At 41.0% G+C, this 22425-nt stretch overlaps 1 protein-coding gene across 1 annotated transcript in view; it reads left to right on the top strand.

Annotated features, from left to right (window-relative positions):
* Window positions 1–22425, top strand: part of Polr2b (RNA polymerase II subunit B) — a 43293-nt gene that overhangs the window by 7298 nt on the left and 13570 nt on the right. The window contains exons 4-16 of the mRNA XM_048446332.3: window positions 1158–1270; window positions 1368–1587; window positions 2133–2291; window positions 4568–4732; window positions 7178–7374; window positions 7521–7640; window positions 8040–8226; window positions 11752–11895; window positions 12632–12771; window positions 12871–12982; window positions 17664–17818; window positions 19387–19585; window positions 20168–20336. Of these exons, the coding sequence (XP_048302289.3) occupies window positions 1158–1270; window positions 1368–1587; window positions 2133–2291; window positions 4568–4732; window positions 7178–7374; window positions 7521–7640; window positions 8040–8226; window positions 11752–11895; window positions 12632–12771; window positions 12871–12982; window positions 17664–17818; window positions 19387–19585; window positions 20168–20336 (2080 nt within the window). The remainder of the gene's footprint in view (window positions 1–1157; window positions 1271–1367; window positions 1588–2132; window positions 2292–4567; window positions 4733–7177; window positions 7375–7520; window positions 7641–8039; window positions 8227–11751; window positions 11896–12631; window positions 12772–12870; window positions 12983–17663; window positions 17819–19386; window positions 19586–20167; window positions 20337–22425) is intronic.

Here is a 22425-nt window from a genome sequence, read left to right as displayed (position 1 = left end):
ATCATTGTGTATTTGTACAGGCAGGAAAAATAAATGTGGAGTTGTTAGCCCAGATTTGAGTAGCACTAATTAAGATCTATAAAAATAATAGAATAATTTGCCCGTTTCATCAGTTTGGTTTCATTGTACTGATACCCTCAGCGGGCATCATGTTCCCTGAGGAAGCAGACACAGGAGGAAATTCTGGGGTTCCTTTTCTAGGGAAGTAAAGCATAAGTAGAATCCCTCAGTGGGCTCAGATCCGTTTTGGATTCTCTTCAAAGTAAATTAGAGAGGATGCCATACACAGTCTTCGTTTACTTGTGGTGGATGAAGTCTGAGCCAGACATGGTCATGTCTGCCTCAGCTCTCCAGCATGTGGGGGAGGAGGCACGAGGATCAGGGCAGAAAGCCAGCTCGGATATGTCGTCAAGATAGATAGTGAGGCCATTTTTCAACTCCCCTATTCCCTATGAAAAAGGCTTCTTTGTCTTCTTTAAGGAAGCAGTAGGTATAAGAGAACAGCTGTGGGCCAGAGAGATGAATGACCTGGTTCCTGTTGAGTGTCTCATACCCTCTTCTGACGTCCTTAGGTACTCACTCAGGCGCCATGCACTTTCAGGGACAGTATATACATACATAAATAGAATTTTTTATTTTTATTTTTTTTAAAGGCAGGTGTGTGTGTGTGTGTGTGTGTGTGTGTGTGTGTTGAGAGAGAGAGAGAGAGAGAGAGAGAGAGAGAGAGAGTGAGAGCGCACACGCCTTTCTTTGTAGACCAGACTGGCCTCAGACTCATAGAGATCTGCCTGCTCCTGCCTTCTGAGTGCTAGGATTAAAGGTGTGTGTGCCACCATTACTAGCATAAAAATAAATCATAACAAAAAGGACAAACCACATCACTGTAATGTGGTTTTTAACTTTAGAGTGTTCTCATGTTAGTAAAAAAAACTTTTGTCAGTTTGTATAGTTGCTTCTACTTAAAATGCTAATGTCAGTTAAAATGGAGTCAGTAAAACTTTGAATGTGTGTTTTGAGACAGGATCTTGCTATGTATCCCAGTATGGCTTTAAACTCCTGATTTTCTCACTTTGACCTTTAAGACATACACTAAGAACCTGACCTTCAAAACTTTTATGGGGAAAATTATTCTCTTCATGCTTTTTGTTTAATTTCAGCCAAGATATTTACTGAAATTTGAACAAATTTATCTCTCCAAACCTACTCATTGGGAAAGAGACGGTGCCCCTTCACCAATGATGCCGAATGAAGCCAGGCTAAGAAATCTCACGTGAGAGATACTTTTCTTCGTTTGCACCTGATATTGAGTAAAGTTCAGAAAATGCACCTTCATTCACGGTCACCTCTGACCCCCTTTTATTTTGAAGGTACTCGGCTCCTCTTTATGTTGACATAACAAAGACAGTCATTAAAGAAGGCGAAGAGCAGCTGCAGACTCAGCACCAGAAAACCTTCATAGGGAAAATCCCAATTATGCTGCGCTCGACCTACTGCCTGCTGAATGGCTTGACAGACCGTGACCTGTGTGAGCTGAACGAGTGTCCTTTGGATCCTGGTGGCTACTTCATTATTAATGGATCAGAAAAGGTATAGTGGTACTCCAAAACTCTTAAAAAAAAAAAGATGGTTAACAGTTAAATTAAAAGGTGTACATTCTCGGGGGGGGGTGGGGTGGAGACTGTTCGCAGGGTAAGAGCACGTGCTACTCTTGCAGAGAGAGGATCAGAATTGGTTCCCAGCATCCCCATGTGGAGTGGCATAATCACCTATAAGTCCTCTTCCAGGGCATCGGATGCCCTCTTCTGGCCTCCATGGGTACCTGTGCGCACACGCACACGCACACACACACACACACACACCCACCCCTTCACAAAGAGAGAAGGAAAAGCACGCATTCCTACAGATAACCTGAAAGTGACAGTCGGGTGAGTTAAGCCGCGACAGCTAAGCCCATGTAACCGAAGCTTTATGTGCGTGGTGGGCACTGGAAATTTGGCCAGGTTGTTGGAGCGTGTATATTTCTATCAGGTGGAGCCTTTGTGACCAGTTAAATAACTGCAGCTTTTTCTTCTTGCCACTTCAGCTGTGACCTTTTGGGATTCTCAACTGTAACTTTCTTACTCTGTCTATAGGTTCTCATAGCTCAAGAGAAAATGGCAACAAACACAGTCTATGTGTTTGCCAAAAAGGATTCCAAATACGCCTATACAGGAGAGTGTCGATCATGTCTGGAGAATTCTTCCCGACCCACCAGTACCATATGGGTTAGCATGCTGGCAAGAGGAGGACAGGTACGGTATGGCCTAGGATAGGCTCCAAAGCTACACAGAGAGACCCTGTCTCTCGATGCCCCTCAAAATAAATTACATTTATTTCATGTGTGGATGTGCATGTGCACATGGAGAATTTGGGTAATCAGTTCAGTTCTTTTACCAATGTTTCCTTCTGTTTTCATATATGAGTTCTGTTTTAGGTGAGACAATTTTGGGTGTGTGGTAAGTGTATGATATAAGGATTGTGTTTTAATCTTCTGCTTGTCCTGAAGTAAAATTTGTGTGTGTGTTGTGTGTGTGTGTGTGTGTGTGTGTATGTGTGTGTGTGTGATTCCTGAGAAGCGTTCCACTTTGGATTTTGAAACAGTCTTATTGAACTGGATCTCTCTGAATAGAATAAGCTTGTTAGCCAGTTATTCTCAGGAATCCCTTTGTCTCTGCCTTCCCATCCTAGAGATTACAAGTGGAAGCCACTACTACATGCAGCCTATTCTTTGGAAATTTGTGTTTATGTTTTGCCTGCATGTATGTATGTCTGTGCCACGTGTGCTGTGAACTCAAGAGTCCAGAAGAGGGTATTGGTCACCTGAGGCCGGAGTTACAGATGTTCATGAACTGCCATGTGGGTTCTGGAACTCAAACCTGGGTCCTCTGAAAGAGCAGTGCACTTGACCCACGCACAGCTTTTTATGTGGGTTCTGGAACTCAGGCCCTCACACTTGCTACAGCAGATCCTTCACTGACTGAGACATTGCCTCAGTCTGCTAAAGGATTAAAAAAAAATTAAGTTAGTGTATGTGTGCCTACATGAAGTCTGTGAACTGCATGCATACCTGGTGTCCAGGGAGGCCAGAAGAGGGCATTGGGTCTCCTGGAACTTGAGGTAAATATGGTTGAGATCTGCCGTGTGGGTCCTGGGAATTGAACTTGTGTCCTCTGGTAGAGCAGCCAGCGCTTTCACCTGGTAAGTCATTCTTCAGTCACTAAGACAAATTTGGAGGTATTTATCCTGTATGTGCGCATGATGATGTGGCAGGGTGTGTGTGTCACAGTACGTGTGTGGGCCAGTGGACAACTTTGTGGAGCCAGCTCTCTTTTTTTGTGGATTCTGATTATTGAACTCGGGTCTCCAGGCTAGTGTGGCAAATGCCTTTACCGTCTGACCCGTCTTGATGATGATACAAATAAGTGATTGAATGGAATGTTAGATGTCCAAGTAGAAACACCCAGGTAGCAGTTGGAGAGATGAAGGCTGAAGGTGTAGCTTAAAGCTCAGGACAAAGACTTGAATGAAATATCTAAGCACTTGTTCCTGGATGAACGTGTGGGATGGAGTAAGCTTTCAGTGGGGGGAGTTCTGAAGTGGGAGAGTTACTTTTCATTCTGTGCTGCTTTTCCCATATTTGTCTTTTCATACTTTTTCTTTTTAGCCTAATCTGTTTTGGGAAAGGATTTCTGTAGTCTTGGTGTTCCAGGAACTTACAGGCTTTACCCCTCTCTGCCTCGGAGTGCTGGGATTAAAGACATCCATACAATAGCTAATACCTCCTAATCTATTTCTTTTTAAGGTTTATCTATTTATTTTATGTACGTAAGTGTTTTGCCTGTTGTGTATGCATACACACCATGTATATTCCTAGTATTCACAGATCAGAAGAATGTATTGGTAGATCACTTAGAACTGAAGTTAAAGATGGTTGGTTGTGAGTTGCCATGTGGGTGCTGGCACCTGAACCTGGGTGGGGCCTTTGCAGGAACAGCAAGTGCTCTGTGGCATTTCTCCAGCATCCCTCGCTATCTACTTTTTATTCCCCTCCTACTGTAGACGGGGATGGCAAGATAATAGACTTTTTATTCTTTGGTAGCCAAAGGTCATTTCCGGTCGTTCTTCGAGAACTTGGCAAATGGATAGTGGAGAATGGAAGTTCTCTTAGATTTAAGAAACCAGGTCATTCATAAATTAGTAAACCTGCTGGGTGTGTTGGTGCAGGTCATTCATAAATTAGTAAACCTGCTGGTGTGTTGGTGCACATCCTTAATCTCAGCACTCCAGAGGCACAGGCAGGCAGATCATTGTGAGTTCTAGGCCAGCTGGGTCCATAGTGAGATCCTGTCTCAAAAAACAAATAATTAATAAACCTGTTTCAATGTTTTTTAAAAGAAGCTTTAGGACAATGGAAAGACATGCTTCTTTTAAAATATATAATATATATACTAAATGGGCCATTTGCTATTTTGTGTTTCTCTGAGCTCTCGTGTGTTCACATTCTGATATCATTTATTTTCTTTTCTAGGGTGCGAAGAAGAGTGCTATTGGCCAGCGCATCGTGGCAACTTTGCCATACATCAAACAGGAAGTTCCCATCATAATCGTGTTCAGAGCATTGGGCTTTGTGTCTGATAGAGATATTTTAGAACATATCATTTATGACTTTGAAGATCCAGAGATGATGGAAATGGTAAGGAGAAGCAAGTGCATGGTTCCTGTGTGTAAGAAGCTTAGATGCCCATGATTGCCAACCCTAAAGCAGCAGACATGCTCTTAGGAGCAACTCACCTGTCAGACACCTCTGGCCTTTACCATAGGAAATCTCAGTCCGGCCTGAGTCTCTGCTAACAGTTCTTGGAAATTGTAAGAATAGTGCTAGAACCTTCTTTACTCAGATTCAGTTGGGCTTGTCACATTTTCTCTTGTTTGCTTTTCCAGATTATTTGGGAATAAATTGTAGATGTCATGCATGTTGAGTGCAGTGTTTATTTCTAGGAAGCAGGACAGTCATTGGTGTAATCATAGTATAGTTATTTTTTTGTTTTGTTTTGTTTCATGAGACAGGGTTTCTCTGTGTAACAACCCTGGCTGTCCTGGATCTCACTCTGTAGACCAGGCTGGCCTCGAACTCTGAGAGGTTCCCCCGCCTCTGCCTCCCAAGTACTAGGATTAAAGGCATGTAGCACCATGCCCAACACAGTATGATTATTAAAATCAAGGAATTGAAAAATAAATCAAGTTGGCAAAATGGCTCAGCAGATAAAGAATCTCTTACTATACAAGCCTGACAACTTCAGTTCACTGCCCAGAACACACATAAAGGTGGATGGAGGCCGTCAGCTCTGCAGAGTAGTCCCCAGCCTCCACAGCACACATGACACACACTATAATAATAATAGCGGTATTAGGGCCAGCAGATGGGACAGTAAGTGAGATGCCTTCCACCAAACCTGTCTCAGTTAAGTAACAGAACTGACTTGCTCTTGAGTATATTGGCTTTTGAAAATTACTGTTTGTTCTATTAGTTTATAGGAAGTATAGGTTGTTTTTAACAGGCCTATGAATCTTAGAATCACTGAGAATGTATAAGTTTTAATCTTCTGAAAGTACATTTTAATTGTTATACCATTTAAAACCCAATACCATTAACCTTAACCAAATAATTTTGTAATAGCAGTGGCACCAGGTTTCTTTTAAAAAATACTTACTTGGGCTGGAGAGATGGCTCAGAGGTTAAGAGCATTGCCTGCTCTTCCAAAGGTCCTGAGTTCAGTTCCCAGCAACCACATGGTGGCTCACAACCATCTGTAATGGGGTCTGGTGCCCTCTTCTGGCCTGCAGGCATACACACAGACAAAATATTGTATACATAATAAATAAATATTTAAAAAAAATACTTACTTGTGGGATATTTATTGTTTTTTGTTTATTGTTTTTTGATGCAGGGTCTCAGTTTTTAGCCCAGGTTGGCCTAGATCTCTCACTATATGTACCAGCCTGCCAGTCTTCTTGACTCTGCTCTTCAGGGCTGGGTCTGCAGACTTGTCCACCTTGTCTGGCCTGGACCAGTCAGTTTATGTAGCTTTTTTCTGATCTTTGGTGCCACACTTAGAATTTGTGTGTTTAGAACTAACTGTGTATGAGTGAGAGAAAACATTTCTGTATGTATGATAAGATGCAGACTGAGGGGTAATTACGAATGCCAAGCGGCTTAGTGCTACCCCAGCTTTCTTATGCTCACTATTGTGTACAGTTGGCAATTGAGAACTGTAAAATTGGAATAGAACTCAGGAGTAAAATTTAATCATTTATTTTTATTTTATATGCACTGGTGTTCTGTCTGCTATTTTGTCTGTGGGAGGGTGTCAGAAGCTCTGGAACTGGAGTTACAGACAGGTGTGAGCTGCCCTGTGGGTGCTGGGACTTGAACCCAGGTCCTCTGGAAAAGCAGCCAGTGCTCTTAACTGCTGAGCCATCTCTCCAGCTCCAGGAAAAAGTTGTTTTTTTCCCCCAGGGGCTAGAGCAGGTGTGGGGGAGTTGGAGATTAACCCTAGGTCCTCACATGCTAGGCAAGCCCTCAGACCGTGAGTTACACCCTATCAAGAATTATTTTATTTAACCCTTTCCTAGATGGAGAAACTATTTGCTTGATTGCTCAGAGGCTATAGGTAGTGACAGGAGTGGAATATAGTCTGTTCACTAGTGCAGTGTTAAAATAGTCTCCTTTTCGATACAGTGAGTGACTTCATTAGGAAGTTTAATATTTCTTTCTACAAGCACTGAAAAGTGCTTTGTAGTTCTGCAAATTTTAATTGAACCAGGAAGCTTCTCTAAATATATTTGAAATATCTAATTTTTGGTTTTGGTTTTAAATAATTGATCATTAAAATATAAAAAAGCAAACATACTACTTTTAAATTAGTGGAATTACTTCTTTTTTTTTTGAGAAAGTGAATCGCTTACACTGGGTGGATTTTGACAGATACATCTGTATCTCGGAGGAACCTTCCAGGTCTGAAATGTTGTGATTCCTTGATTTCCTAACAGTAGGTTTTAGAGTTATTTCACATGTTAATAAAGTCACACAAGGTAAAACTATAAATCTGGGAAAAATTTACTGTAAACTATTTGGTAGGTTAAACCATCTCTCGATGAAGCATTTGTCATCCAAGAACAGAATGTGGCCTTAAACTTCATTGGTTCAAGAGGGGCAAAGCCTGGTGTTACTAAGGAGAAAAGAATTAAATATGCAAAAGAAGTCTTACAGAAAGAAATGCTGCCTCATGTTGGTGTTAGTGATTTCTGTGAGACCAAAAAAGCCTATTTCTTGGGGTAAGTTAAATTTTTTAGTGTTTGAAGATCTTTTCCAAGTTACGATTGAGATAAAGTGTTTTCCTTAAAGCTAAGGATGTTATAACTTGTATTTTGAGATATGTCAAGAAAATCCAAAATCCAAGTGTTTTCATTTTCTTTTTTAGGTATATGGTTCATAGGTTACTTCTAGCAGCTTTGGGTAGAAGAGAACTAGATGACAGAGATCACTATGGAAACAAAAGATTGGATCTTGCTGGACCTCTACTTGCATTCTTATTTAGAGGGTAAGGAATTACAGAATGATGTTTCTTGAGTAGAGAGAATTCATTACTTCAGTTATAGGTGGGTCTTCCTTAGTGTCCCAGAGTGACTCCCATGGTCTGCTTATATGTACATGGGTGCTGTGGGTTTAAACTCGTGTCCTTGATTTCACAGATACTTTTATTAACTGACTCATTTCCTCAGATGCCTAGATCAGAATATTTTAGCCTTTTTTGATCATTGCCTCACTAAAGACTTTTTCTTTAAGCACTTCATCTTAGTTGGTCTCTCTACTACATGCGTATACAGGCTATATAAACCTAAAATGAGTGTAACAACTTACCCTGTGACCTTTGTCTCTGTTGAAAATACATGTTTTGTGGACTTTTCTATGTTTACAATAACACCATCTTATTTTATAGAATGTTTAAGAATTTGCTGAAAGAAGTACGAATATATGCACAGAAGTTTATTGATCGTGGAAAGGACTTTAACTTGGAGTTGGCAATTAAAACACGGATCATATCTGATGGACTGAAATACTCTTTAGCCACTGGGAACTGGGGGGACCAGAAGAAAGCTCATCAAGCCAGAGCTGGAGTGTCCCAGGTGAGGTGACCGCTGTACCTGTGTTTTTCATGGGAAAGACTTACAGGGATGGCAGGTTTTCATTTCATTGAACATAAATGATTTTTTTTCCCCTTGGTAAAATTCATTAGGGGTTTTTGAATAATGAGATAAATTTTCTCTTAAATTACCCATCATCATTAGAGAGTTAATTGTTTAGCTTGCAATTTAGAAACTCAAGATAGTAAACCAGAATAGTTGTTTGTTATAAATGGAGACTGAACGTTCATTTCCTGGCTGCCCAGACCTGAGTAATCACACAGGAATTGTATTATTCACAACACTGTTTGGTCTATTTGCTCAGGCTTCTTATTAACTAACTTTTACATCTTAAATTAACCCATTTTTATTATTTTATATTTTACCACAAGGCTGTGGTATACCGGTAAAGTTCCAGCAACTTTTTCCTTTGGCAGCTACATGGTGTCTCTTTGACTCCACCTACTTTCTCTATATATCTTTGTTCAGATTTCTTACTTGGCTTTACTCTGCTGAGCCGTTGACTGAAACAGCTTTATTCGTCAACCAATAAAAGCAACATATATACAAAAGGACATCCCACATCAGTTTGTGATTTGGGAAAGTCTGAAACCAGTAGCGTTTTGATAGGGTAGGAAACATAGCGGTCTTGATAGACTGCCCAGGCAGCCTCAAGATAGCGTTCCTCTCCCCGTACCCTCCAGAATCGTAGGGTGCAGCTTGTGCCAGCAAAATTTTTGTCTCTAAAGCTTTTTAGAAACTAACCCAGATAATTTCTAGGCTTGCCCTTTATTTATTTGAAAATATATTTCTTACAGTTGCTGTGGCCGCTCACATTTATACTCTGGAAGCTGGAAGCAATAATATAGCTTCAAGTTTGAGGCTAGCTTGTGCTACAGAGCGAGACTCTATATTCCACTATTTCTGTGTTCCTTAAAAAATATGTTTTTTCTTTTCTTTTCCCTCCAAGACAAAGTTTCTCTAGTCACGACTGTCCTGGGACTTTCTCTACATACCAGGCTAGCCTTAAACTCAGAGATTCATCTCCTTTTGCCTCCCCAATGCTGGGATTAAAGGTGTGTGCCACCACTGTCTGGCTTTTATTTATTTACATGTGTATGTGTGTGTGAGTTCCTGAGTATCACGTGCATGTGGCGGCTTACTGAATCCAGGAGAGGGCATTGAAGAAAAGGTGGTGTGAGCCACCATGTAAGTGCTAGGAATGGAACCCAGGTCCTCTGCAAGATGGGTGCATGCTCTTAAGTGTTGAGCCATCTTTCCAGACCCAAATTTATATATACACGCATATTTTTGGAGAAAGTGGAGTTTGAACCTAGGATCTTGTACATGCTATGCAAGAGTTCCACCACTGAGCTTCACATATCCCAACCCTCATTTCTATAATCAGTTACATGTATAATGAATATAGTACCTGTTTGCAGGTACAGTACTGGGGGAAAGCTACTGATTTAAGAGGGTGAATTTTTTTTTATTAATTGAGATAGGGGTCATATATTTCAGGCTGTCTTCAAACTTATATAGTTAAAGGTGACCTTGAATTTCTGATCCTTTTGCCTTTATCTTTCAAGTGCTCTGACTACCAGAATGTAGCATTGTGTCCTCTTTATAAGGTACTGGAGATTGAATCCAGAGGTAGATGGCATGCTAACTAAATACGCTACCAAATGAGCTATATCCCTCAGGGAAAACTTTAAAATTCTTTTAAAATTATATTTTAAATAGTTACAGGGACGCGCACACCACGATGTGTGGTGGTCAGATGATGATGTGTGGGAGTCTTGTCTCTAACCACATGGAAGCTGCTCACCTTTTACCCACTGGAGATACTCATTGGGCATTTAGCTTTTATAGAATTAGTTTTTGGAGATAAGGTCTCCCTACTAGACTGGGCTGGCCTTGAATTTAGACATTGTTCTTGTCTACTCCCAAATGCTGGGTTACAATAGGTGTGCACCACCAGGCCTAGTTTACATATTTTCATAATTCTGTTTTGTTTTGTCTTGTTTTGTTTTTTTGAGACAGGGTTTCTCTGTAGCTTTGGAGCCTGTCCTGGAACTAGCTCTTGTAGACTAGGCTGGCCTTGAACTCACAGAGATCCACCTGCCTCTGCCTCCCTAGTGCTGGAATCATATTTTCATATTTTTTAAAACTATCTTGTGTCAGTGTTACCTGAGTGATTTGGCATTCAGATTCCAAATTTCAGATCCTGATTCCTACTTTAAGAGGAATACTTTAGCTGCTGATGGCTAATTATAGTTTGTAGTCGCTTTCCATTCAGTAAGGATTTATTTAGTGTACTTGTAATTCTGGGTTCACCACATGAATTAGATACTACCCTAGCCCTCTAGGAGGCCGTCAGCATCTACTGAGGAAACAGATTCATGCATTTGCCGCTCTTTAGAGAGTATGAGTTAGAGTATAGTGAATGCTACATGTTGAATCCAGCTTAGTGAACTGCTGTTGGCCCTGTGATATGCCAGGTTCCAGCCCCTTAAGGATTCAAAAAGCAGTTTATTGTCTGCAGTTGCCAGTGGATATAATTAAAAGAAGGCTCTAAAAGAATTGCAGCAAGTTACATACATCTACTCTGGGGATGCTGACAAAAGACATTTATTGAGCCTGAGAGGTTTCGGAAAGGCTGTTTGGGGACGGTAACACCTGAGCTCAGAGCTGAAGCACATTGAGAAATGAGGATGTCAGAAGTAACAGCTCACAGAGAAGCTGTAGAAAAGCATCTTAACATCCTGAGTAAAAGGAGGAGACACCAAAGAGTGTGGTGTGTCTTGGAAGCTGTAGCAGCTCAGAACTTTAAAATCAAGTGAAAGGTTAGAAAAACCTGTTCAAGAAGTAAACGGAGAACCACTGGGGTGGGGGTGTGTAGGGGTGACATCATTTTGTCTTCTGGGTATATTTGCAAGGTTGGCTTTATGTTGACAGGTAGCAGGAAGAGTGTTCAGTAGACTAGGTAAGAAATAATTGGGGCCTGGATTACAGCAGTTTTGTATTGATAGGATAAATTCTGAGAAATATTGAGAAAGTAGCTTTTAAAAAAATTTAAAATTTTATTTTTATTTGTGTGTACCTACCTGTGGAGGTCAGAAGATAGGGCCAGGTTCTCTGGTGCTAGGGTCATAGGTAGCCTTGAGCCCTGTGATGTGGGTGCCTAGAATTGTGTGTCACATGTATGCTATCACTTCTAAAATTAAGAGTATTTAACTTATAGATGTAAACAAGATCATCCAAGAAAAGATTAAAGACAAAGATACTCAATGGATTATAAAAGTAGAACTTGCTGGGTGGTGGTGGCACACGCCTTTAACCCCAACACTTGGGAAGCAGAGGTAGGTGGATCTCTGTGAGTTCTAGGTTAGCCTGGTCTACAAGAGCTAATTCAAAGATCCACAGAGAAACCCTGTCTCAAAAAAACAAAAAAAGAATTTTGCCTCACTGTGACGATGTGATTATGGGTTTACTCAGATTTTAAAGATTTGGTCCTTTGTTTTCTAGGTATTGAACCGCCTGACTTTTGCGTCTACTCTTTCTCATCTGCGTCGGTTAAATTCTCCGATTGGTAGAGATGGCAAGCTAGCGAAGCCAAGACAGTTGCATAATACGTTGTGGGGAATGGTGTGTCCTGCTGAGACCCCAGAGGTAATTCATTATGGTTAATGCTCAGTTTAAAAGTTTCTACTGCTAAGAAAGACAGTAGCTGATGGAGGCAGGGTGACATTTTCTTTAGTGGTGTAGCCACAGGTAAAGTGCACATGGGCACACAGGTCTGTAAGCCGCCCCAATGGAACTCATTGGCTCACCCAGAACAAAAAGGCAAGTAATTTTCTCGTGGAAAGAAGAGGGGATTAGTAGTGAGAGGAAGGCGAGAGAGGAGGAACAGGATTGAATGTGATGAGAATACACGTGTAGTGGCTGGAGAGAGTAAGAGCTCGCACTGCTCTTGCAGAGGTTTCGAATTTGGTTCCCAGCACCCATGTCGGGCAGCTCACAACTGCCTACTATTTAATCTCCAGGTGATCCTACATTCTCTTCTGGCCATGTGGGCCTTAAACTCAAGTGCACATCCCCAACCCTGAATTAAAAATAAAGTTCTTTTAAAAATGTAGATCTTTTCTATGTATGAAAATGTCATAATGAAATGTGTAATTGATGCATGGTAAGAAACATTTTTAAAAATTAATTGAATGTCATAATCACCTCAAGAAATTTTTTATTTAATTATGCATCATGGTTTAAAAATCAAGATTTTTTTGTAGTCTTTTTCTTAGAAAGTTAAGTGTATACCTTGAAGCCAAATTGAAAGTAAAATGTTTGTAGAAAACAGTTTGTATAGCATCTAAGACTGATGTTGATAGTCATGTGGCTTATTCCTTAGGGCCATGCTGTAGGACTGGTGAAGAATTTAGCCCTGATGGCTTACATTTCAGTTGGATCTCAACCTTCTCCAATTTTGGAATTCTTAGAAGAATGGAGCATGGAAAATTTAGAAGAAATTTCTCCTGCAGCTATTGCCGAGTGTGTATAGATGAGTTTTCTCTTTAAACTGCTGCTAATTGTTAAGCTGTACTTAGTACAGAACTGCTAAATATAGAGTGCTTTTGCTTTGTTATTTAGTGCAACTAAGATTTTTGTTAATGGCTGCTGGGTTGGAATCCATAAAGATCCTGAACAACTCATGAACACTCTAAGGAAGTTACGGCGTCAGATGGACATCATTGTATCTGAAGTAAGAATTTCCTTTTTCTCTTTTTACAGTGTTGATTGACAATTGAACCCATGGCTTTGCTTAATATAGCAAGTGCTCTTCCACTGAGCTATATCTCCAGTTTGAAGTGAGTTTGTAACTAGCTAAAAGGGTTTGCTGTATAGATCTGTAGCAATGACACAGGATCAGTGAAAACTCTTCTTGGCAACTCCCCTGAACTGGACTTCGTGCTTGTCATTATTTATAGGCTGATACTTTAGGCTGATGTTAAGACATTCCTGCCTTTTATTATCTTTATTTTAAAGGCTTATTATTATTATCTTTATTTTAAAGAAAAGCTCGTCTGTCTTTCTGTCTCTCTGTCATTTATCTGTCTTGTGTATGTGCATGTACACATGTGGATATACACCTTGGTGCCACGGACCGGCTCAGGGGAGCCACTCAGACCGTGGGGGAACAGGATGAAGGCTCAGGAGTAATCAGGATACGGCGAGGAAAATGACAGACAGACCACTCTCAATGTATTTGAGACATGCTGCTGCAATTTTACTTTTTCAGTGCGAGACTTTTATATTTTTACAAAGAACTTGGCAAAGGCATACATCATCAGATCATAAAATAGAAAAGAACAGCATAAAACAGTTTTACAAAGAGAATCTTTAAAGATGCTTTGACATGAGTACAAGGACTTTTGCTCCCTCACATTCTGTAAAGTCAGCCTTTTTTCTTGTTTTTAGAGAGGCCACTGTTCTTAAGTTAGGCCATCTTTATCAGCTTACACCAGGTGGATGGCTGGGTTTAGTTAAGTGACCTTGTGTGTCTAGGTGGGAAAGAAGAAGGCTACTATCTTCCTGGGAAAACTTTCTGCTAGGAAATTTTAAAGACATGATCTCAAACTTGTCTGAAACTCATCTCATACCATTAATCTCAACTCCCTTCCCTTCCCTTCCCGACTCTCAGGGGCAGATGTTGTAATTAGCCTAGATTTACTGGCCATAAGGAAGGCTGCTGCATAGGCCTCCTGTTAAATCGCACGTATTTTCCCAGGTAAATGCCTAATACTGTTTTCCTGTAGAAGGTTTCTAAGGTTTTTCCTAGTAAAATTAACTCCTTTTGTTCCACATCATCAAGAAATTATCCTAATGATGACCCTGCCAATTCCCAGAACTGGCTACTTCTTTTAAGGCTTTAATGAATGGTGGGGCAGAGCTCAAAATGTTCTCAACAGTCTTGTTTGTATCCACAACTGCCTGGAATAGTCTGATCTGTTAGCAATATCACAAAGACCATAAAGACAAGGAAAAGGACACACATATGGCTCCAAGGACAGCGAAGTCGAGTCAGTACAAATGGCGATTCAGGTGGCATTATACCACAACTGATTGCCAAGGGACTGCCTGGAACACAGCTCTGAGAAGCACAGATCCCAATCCTCCGGCAACACCTGCCCGTCCAGTCAGCATTTCTGCTACACTGGCGTGACAGCCGTGGATGTAGCACCTTGGAGTGCATATGGAAGTCTGAGAACGACTGTGACGTCCGTTTTCTTGTTCTGTCAAGTGAGTTCTAGGCACTGAACCCAGGCCATTAGACTTTGAGTAAGCACTTTTACCCCACATTGGCCTTGCTTTCACTTTTTTAATAGTAATTTTATGGGGAATATGACCCAGTTTTCAATTAACTTTTGGGCAGTTAACTTATTCTAGTCACTGATTTTTGTTTTTGTTAGGTAGGGTTCCTCTGTGTAGCCCTGACTCTCCTAGAACTAGCCCTGTAGATCTGCCTGCCTCTGAGTGCTGGGATTAAAGGTGGGTGCCACCACCATCTGCTTTGACTTCTAAGATTTTATGTTAGAGTTAGGTAACTTACTGAAAATAATTTGTTTATTGACTTCTTTACATTTAAGCACTTCAACTTCTATAGTGCTATTAATAATTCATACATCTTATATTGCATATTTTCTCAAAATATTTTATATTTTCTCAGGATTATAGACTAGCACCATCCAGTAGAAATACCTTGTGAGTCACATACACAATTAAAATTTTTTAGTAATTACATTAAAAAAGTAAAGCTGAAATAAATGAAATTGTTTTAACACCATGTTTTATTTGACTGATATATCCAAAATGTTGCCCTTCTAACATTGACAATATAAAATTGCTAGTGTAATGTTTTGTATTTTAAAATATATTAGTATCTTTTGAGTCTGTAAAATTTATTCTTGTAGCACATTTCAATTCAGAATGCTCATATTTCAAACACTTAAACTCTCTGGGTGTATTTTAGCCCTTTGCCTGCTAGTTGAGGAAGTCAGGCTTTGGAGTAAAAGGGAAGGGAAGGTTAACACAGCAGTCATAGCTGGGTGTGCTGTGCCTGCCTTTGACTCCGGTATTCTGGAGGCAGAGGATCTCTGTTTAAGGCCAGCCTGCTCTGTGTAAAGAGTTCCTTAGAAATACATGCAGTGAGTAAAGTACTAAAGTATGGGCTGAGACTGTAGCTCATTGATAGAGCATTTGCCTACATATTCCAGGCCCGAGGCTCATTCTCTAGTATAAGTGACATCACCTGGCGCTGGTGAGAACTGGACGCATGCAACAAACCCACTTACAAGTTTATTAGAGACAGGCGAACAGGCCTGGGGATGTCGGTGTGCAGAAAGAGAGCTTGAAGATGGTGCGTTCAGCGTTTAAAGACTGCCTAGCGCATACGCACATCATATGCAGATGACTGAGCTCGTGTATGCTGGGGTAGCTAAGTATTTTGCTGAGTGCTTGTCTGCACGTGTGTGGCCCTGGAACCCAGAAGTGCCAGCCATCACTTTGTGGCTGGAATCATAACAATTAGAACAAAACAAACAAAAAACAAGTAAACAAATCTAAAATAAGAAGTTTTTATATATGTCATTTTATACTGACTTGCGTACCCTTCCAGATTTATTCAGCTGAATAATTAGGGTTGTATTTTTTTCACTCATGAGTTTTATAATTATGACTTTTTAAAACATTGATTGTTGCAGGAGAATTATCTGTATTCTGTCAATCATGTATTTTAATATAATGCTGATTGGCCAGGCAGGAAGTATAGGTGGGTCAACCAGACAGAAAGTAGAGGCGGGGCTATGAGAACAGGAATATTCTGGGAAGCAGGAAGCTCCCTCTGCCATTCCTGCCCAGACCACCAAAGAAGCAACATGTGAGCTGACAACTGGAAAAGGTACCAAGCCATATGGCTAACATAGATCAGAATAATGGGTTAATATAAATTACAAGGGCTAATAAGAAGCTCGACCTAATGGGCCAATCAGTTTATAATCTTATGGTGTCTTGTGTGTGATTTTCTTTGGGACTTGCCAGCTCTGGGGTACCGGATGGGACAGATACCCCAACAAGCCAGCCCTCATGTAACAATCGATTATCAGTGGTAATGAAGAATTATCTATTCTGTTTGATACTTGATTCACCTCAAGTTTAGTAGTTTTATTTATTTTACTTGTTATTAAATTTTTTCTTTTGCATGTGTATAGTGTTGAAGAGCAAACCTAGGGCCTCACACATGCTGAGGCAAGCTCTCCACCGCTGAGCTGTGAAGCCGTGTGTGTTCTCAGCTGTTGGGATAATTGTCGGGGGTGGGAGGGGCAGCCTCGACAAAATACCTTTCTCCAGAGTGGAGGTGTGGGAATTTAGAAAATAATAGAGAATATGAAGATGCGAATGAAAATAATAAAACGCAGAAACATACAGACTAGTATCGGGAGGGATTTTTTCAGTGAATACTGAAAATTCGCCTGTGTTTAATTTTCCAACAGCTTAATATACCCCTGACCCCAAGAGGTAGGAGTAAAACAAAAGACTGCATTAACATACCAGTTGAAAGTCACAGGCTACAACCTAGACTCTCACCCTAGAACAAACAAACACTCTGTAGGAAAACCACTGGATGGAATCCCAAGTTATTTTCATAAAGGGAACTGGAATTTAGTTGGTTCCTTAGACTTTTGTTTTAGGCCGGAACCAACTACTTCCCATTCCAGGAACACAGGTCTGGGCAGCTAGCCACACCTGTTGACCATAGCCTTGAGAGAGCAGAACTCTTTGAAGTAGGACCTAGAATGAACTAGAAACAAGTCCCAAACTCTCTGACCTTTGGCCTCCACAGATAATCTTCGTGTGAGGATGAGCCTGTGTCCTTCCTCACCTGCCTAAGACACGTTCTGATTATTTTTAAGTAAGAACTGAGTGGCCAGTGACTAGGCAGGAAAAGGATATCTAGAACTTCGGGGCAGAGATAGGAGCTCTGGGAAAGACTCCGAGGCTGGAGGATTTGCCAGCCCAACTTGGGGAAAATCAGACTTATGGTAGGTACCAAAGAAAGAGCTGGTGATGTAAAAGAAAGACCTGTTACACTCAGCTCTTTTATTTTACAAGTATGAATGTTTGCTTTCATGTATGTATGTGCTCCACATGTGTGCTTGGTGCCTGTGGAGGCCAGATGGGGCGTAAGATCCTTTAGACCTGGAATGACAGATGGTTGTCAGTCACCATTGAGTCCTCTCCAATAGCAGCAAGTGATCTTAACTGCTGAGCAGCCTTTCCAACTCTTAATAGGTGAACCCACTGGACCCAGCTAGTTGTATTTTTGCTGAGCTGTAATCATACAAAGAAGTGAAAGTTCATGCTATTGTTTTGTCTTTTATATGTAGGTTTCTATGATTAGAGATATTCGAGAACGGGAGATTCGGATCTATACAGATGCAGGCCGTATCTGTAGACCACTTCTGATTGTGGAAAAACAAAAGCTGCTTTTGAAGAAGAGACACATTGACCAGTTGAAAGAGAGAGAATATAACAACTACAGGTAAGTTTGTGAACTGAGAAAAAATGTGTGCATTCAAAAAATTTAGATGAAAAGTAGAAAATTGAGTGTTTTTTTGTTTGTTTTAATATTTATATATTTATATGTATAAAATATTCTGTCTACATGTATGCCTGAAGAGGGCACCAGGCCTCATTAATGATAATTGTGAGCCACCATGTGGTTGCTGGGAGTTGAACTCAGGACCTTTGGAAGAGCAAGCAATGCTCTTAACCACTGAGCCATCTCTCCAGTTCCCCAATTGGGTGCTTTTTAGTTTAATCACAGGGTCGCGCTGCCACTGTCACTGTCCAGTTCACAACACTTTAGTGCCCTAGGAGAAGCTTTCATCAGCTCATTTTTCTTATTTTTTGTTATTAATTGTACAGTGGACTTACTGGATTTGAGTTGAAGTGTGAAAACATTTTGATACGTTAAAATTTAATGACAAATAGCTTGCGTAATGCAGAACATAGTACGTGTGAATAATATATTTTTCGGGGAACATTCTTGCTATATAGGCCAGACTGACTTGGAACACATAGTGAGTTTTGATCGTTCTGCCTCAAATTCCTGAGTATGGGGAGTGTAGTGATCTATCCTATCTCTTTAAGAGACAAGCCCTGCCCACTCTCTCCCCATGTCTAGGCAAGCTGATCTTCAGCTTCTAGCCCAAGTCTTTTCTGTCTCTCTTTCTCTCCCTAAGGCAGCTTCTGCCTCTCTCCCTTTTTCCCACTTCTCCCCTTCCCCCTCCGCTCTCTCTGTCTCTTTCTCTGTCTCTCTCTCTCTGTCTCTTTCTCTGTCTCTCTCTCTCTGTCTGTCTCTCTCTCTCTCTCTCTCTGCTCTTCTTCCTTCTTCCTTCTTCCCTTTCCCCTTCCCCTCCATAACCCACTAGATAAATACCCACTTTCTCTGCATGGTGTGCCTATCTGTCTCTGTCTTTCACCTGCCACAGCTGCGGTGCCTCGTGGGACTGAGGTTTATGACCCGCCATATGCAGATCCTTCCTGGGATCTGCTGCCCCTCATGGCCTGCTGCCTGCTGCCTGCTGCAGCCACTCAGGGAACGATGCCGTTTTATTTTTACCATAACAGGGAGTATAGATAGTAAGCCACCATTTCTTTCATAAATAAGAAATATAATAAAAAAGGTAAACCTTCTTTCAGATTTTACTTTTAATAGTATTATAAGTCTATATATTGTAAAATAACATGTATAGTTAAAAAAGTGAACACTCTCAATTTATACTTATCAGTTTTGCCGTAGTTTTTTTATAATGTCCTTTTCACAAACACATAGGAGCAATGGGTGTATATATAACTCACCAGACCTCATTCTCTGTATTATTTACGTCCCACCCCATTGCTCAAGTACAGGTTTTTAAAACAAAGTAAATAGGTACAGTTTAACTGTGTGTGGTGTTGTGTAGTCTTTTTTTTTCTTTTTTTTTGTCGCTAGTATATATCTCTGTTTGAATTTTTCTCGTATTAGTACAAACATAAGTAGGAGTAGTTTTTAATTAGCAGACTTTGTTTTAAAGTGTTTCAGGAAATTGAGTGAATTGTTTTTAGCTGGCAGGATCTGGTGGCCAGTGGGGTGGTAGAATATATTGATACCCTGGAAGAAGAAACCGTGATGCTTGCAATGACTCCAGATGATTTACAAGAGAAAGAAGTAGCTTACTGCTCCACATACACCCACTGTGAGATTCATCCGTCAATGATTCTTGGCGTCTGTGCATCTATTATTCCTTTTCCTGATCATAACCAGGTTGGTCGTGCTTCTGTACTGATTTCCAAGGAATTGGGGAAGTAATAAGTGTAGGAATTCGTGTGAAATCTTGCTGAAGGTGTGAGTTTCCACAGAGTCAGCAGTTGATGTGTGTATTAGCTGCTTTTCTGTTCCTGTGCTCAAATTCCATGACCAAAGCCAGCTTAAGGAAGAGTTTGTATTGGGTTCTGCTGCCAGAGAGCGAAGTAGTCCTTGTTGGAGGGGCAGAGGCAGAGGAACAGGAGCCTGAGAGCTCACATCCTTATCCAAAAGTGGGAAGTAGAACACAATGCGGGCGTAGCATGTGGCTTTGAGATGTCAGAGCCAGTTCCCAGTGCTTTCTCTCAAAGCTGAATCCAAACAGCACCATCAACCGGGTTGATCCGTTGAGTGCCTGAGACTGTAGGGGCATTTTCCACTCAGGCCACAGTTGCTTGCTCTTGTTCTGTTGAGGCATCAGTGGTTCTTATCTGTCTTTGAGAAAAAAAGTCAGAAACATTTTAACCAATTATTTTTCTGATTTATTATTTTTTGTTATTAAATTCTCATTGTCTTTTTTTGTTTGTTTGTTTCTATCATTAGTCTCCTAGAAACACATACCAGTCTGCTATGGGTAAGCAGGCTATGGGAGTTTATATCACCAACTTCCATGTTCGGATGGACACCTTGGCCCATGTTCTCTATTATCCTCAGAAACCACTTGTGACTACGCGTTCTATGGAATATCTACGCTTTAGAGAGCTGCCAGCAGGTGTGTTCAGTTTGCTATGGTTTTAAAGGTTTTTTTGTGCTCAAGACACTTGAAGGGAAAGTGTTTGGGAAGATTAAGATTTCATACCATAGCTGGGCAATGGTGGTGCACACCTGTAATCCCAGCACTCGAGAGGCAGAAACGGGGATCTCTGTGAGTTCGAGGCCAGCCTGGTCTACAGAGCGAGTTCCAGAACACCCAAAGCTACACAGAGAAACCCTTCTTGGGAAAAAAAAGTTTATTAGCTACCATATTTCTTTCTTTAAGAACTCTGCTTAGCTTCTTTTCTTGACGTTTAGTTGTTTTAGATTAGAGTCTAATCCTCTGTGGGCTGTGTAGCTGCAAAGATTGTCCCTCTCTCTGTAGGCTGCTTCATTTCTTCGTTTGATTGGCAGTTCCCTTTGCAGGGAATTATTGGCCATATTTCCTGAGTGATCGGAATCCTATTCAGAAAGCCACCTTGTGCTGATGTGATAAGTGTACTCCTCATATTCCCCCGAAACAGTTTCTGAGTTTGAGGAATTTGTGTTGAGGTCCTTGAATCATTTGAAGATTTACTTACTTTATGTGTCTTGTCTGCATGTATGTCTGTGCACCACATTCATGCAGTATCCACAGAGACAGGAAGAAGGGTCAGGTCCCTGGTACGGGGATTACAGATGGTTGTTAGCTGGACATTAGTCAGACAATTGGGAAGCAGAGACATGCAGATCTCATGCAGTTTGAGGCCAGCCTGGTTTACAGATTGAGTACCAGGTTAGTCAGGTTTACAAAGCAAACCCTGTCTTAAAAAACAATCAGAATTCCTGCCCTCCCCCCCAATTAGATAGCTGTAGTTGTGTGTGCTCTGTCCTTTTCCAGTGATCTGTGTGTCTGAGTTTTTGCTGCTTCTGTCACTTTGGCTCTGCAATATACCTTGAAATCAGGCAGTACTTATGCTCTGGATTGCTCTGTCTGTTTGGGGTCTTTTGTGCTTTCAAATGAATGGTGAGATTGCTTTTCCTGGGGCTGAGAAGAATGCCCCTGAGAATTTTGTTAGTAAGGCACTGACTGTGTAGCTTTCCCTTGGTAGGGTGGCCATTTCCTTAGTATTAATTCTTTGGTCCATGGTCCTATGAGTTCTGGTGTTTTCCTCAGTTTCAACACTTTTTAATACTTATTTAATTTACTATGCTGTGTTAACACTTTTTCTTTTCTTTTCTAGAAAAGTCTCTTGTAGACCAGGCTGGCTCACTATGTAGCATAGGCTGATTTTCCTACTTATACCTTCTGAGTGCTGGGACTACAACTATGGGCCCCCATTCCTGGTTCTTAATCCTTTATACAATAATCAAATCCTTTATACAATAGTCAGTCTCATTACTTATCATACTGTGCGTGGGTGTCACATCATGCCATGCGTATACATTATAGGTTTTGTGGTTCCAGGATCAGACTCGGGTTGTCAGGCTTCCACAGCAAGGGCCTTTATCCTTTGAGCCATATGCTGTCTTTCTTTCTTTTTTCCTGTTCCCTTCCTTCTCCTCTCCCTATTCTGTCCTTCCCTCTCCCCCTCTCCTCCTTCCCTATACTCTTTAAAGATGGGCTAGATGGTCTTATGTTATACAGACTGTTTTCAAATTCCTGAATTTCAGTGATCCTCCTGCCTCAGCCTCCCCCTGAGTGTACTAAGAGTTAATTGTGGCTGGAAAGACCGCAGCACTCTGTGGTGAAGTAGGAGAGATCAGCAGGGGAAGTCCAGTTTCATATTTAAAACTAGAATTTAGAGCTGGGCAGTGGTGTCGTACGTCTTTAATCCTAGCACTTGGGAGGCAGAGGCAGCTAGATCTCTGGGAATTCAAGGCCAGCCTGGTCTACAAGAGCTAGTGCCAGGACAGGCTCCAAAGCTACAGAGACACTCTGTCTTGAAAAACAAAAACAAAACAAAATCAAAAACAGCAATTAGAAATTAGGAGGCAAGGGTCTCAGGCTTGAGTTCATTGCTTATACACTTCAGAGTTGTACATATGTACCTTTGACCCATGAGAATAATACTTGTTTTGTGTAAGGCTCAGAGTTTCTGTGAGGATCGGGGAAGCTCTCTGACTAC

Source organism: Myodes glareolus, chromosome 8 (assembly GCF_982192425.1).
Source record: "Myodes glareolus chromosome 8, mMyoGla1.1, whole genome shotgun sequence".
In the NCBI taxonomy this organism is placed as follows: domain Eukaryota; kingdom Metazoa; phylum Chordata; class Mammalia; order Rodentia; family Cricetidae; genus Myodes; species Myodes glareolus.
The sequence above is the reverse complement of the archived record's forward strand: the minus strand, read 5'-3'. Positions and strand labels throughout refer to the sequence as shown.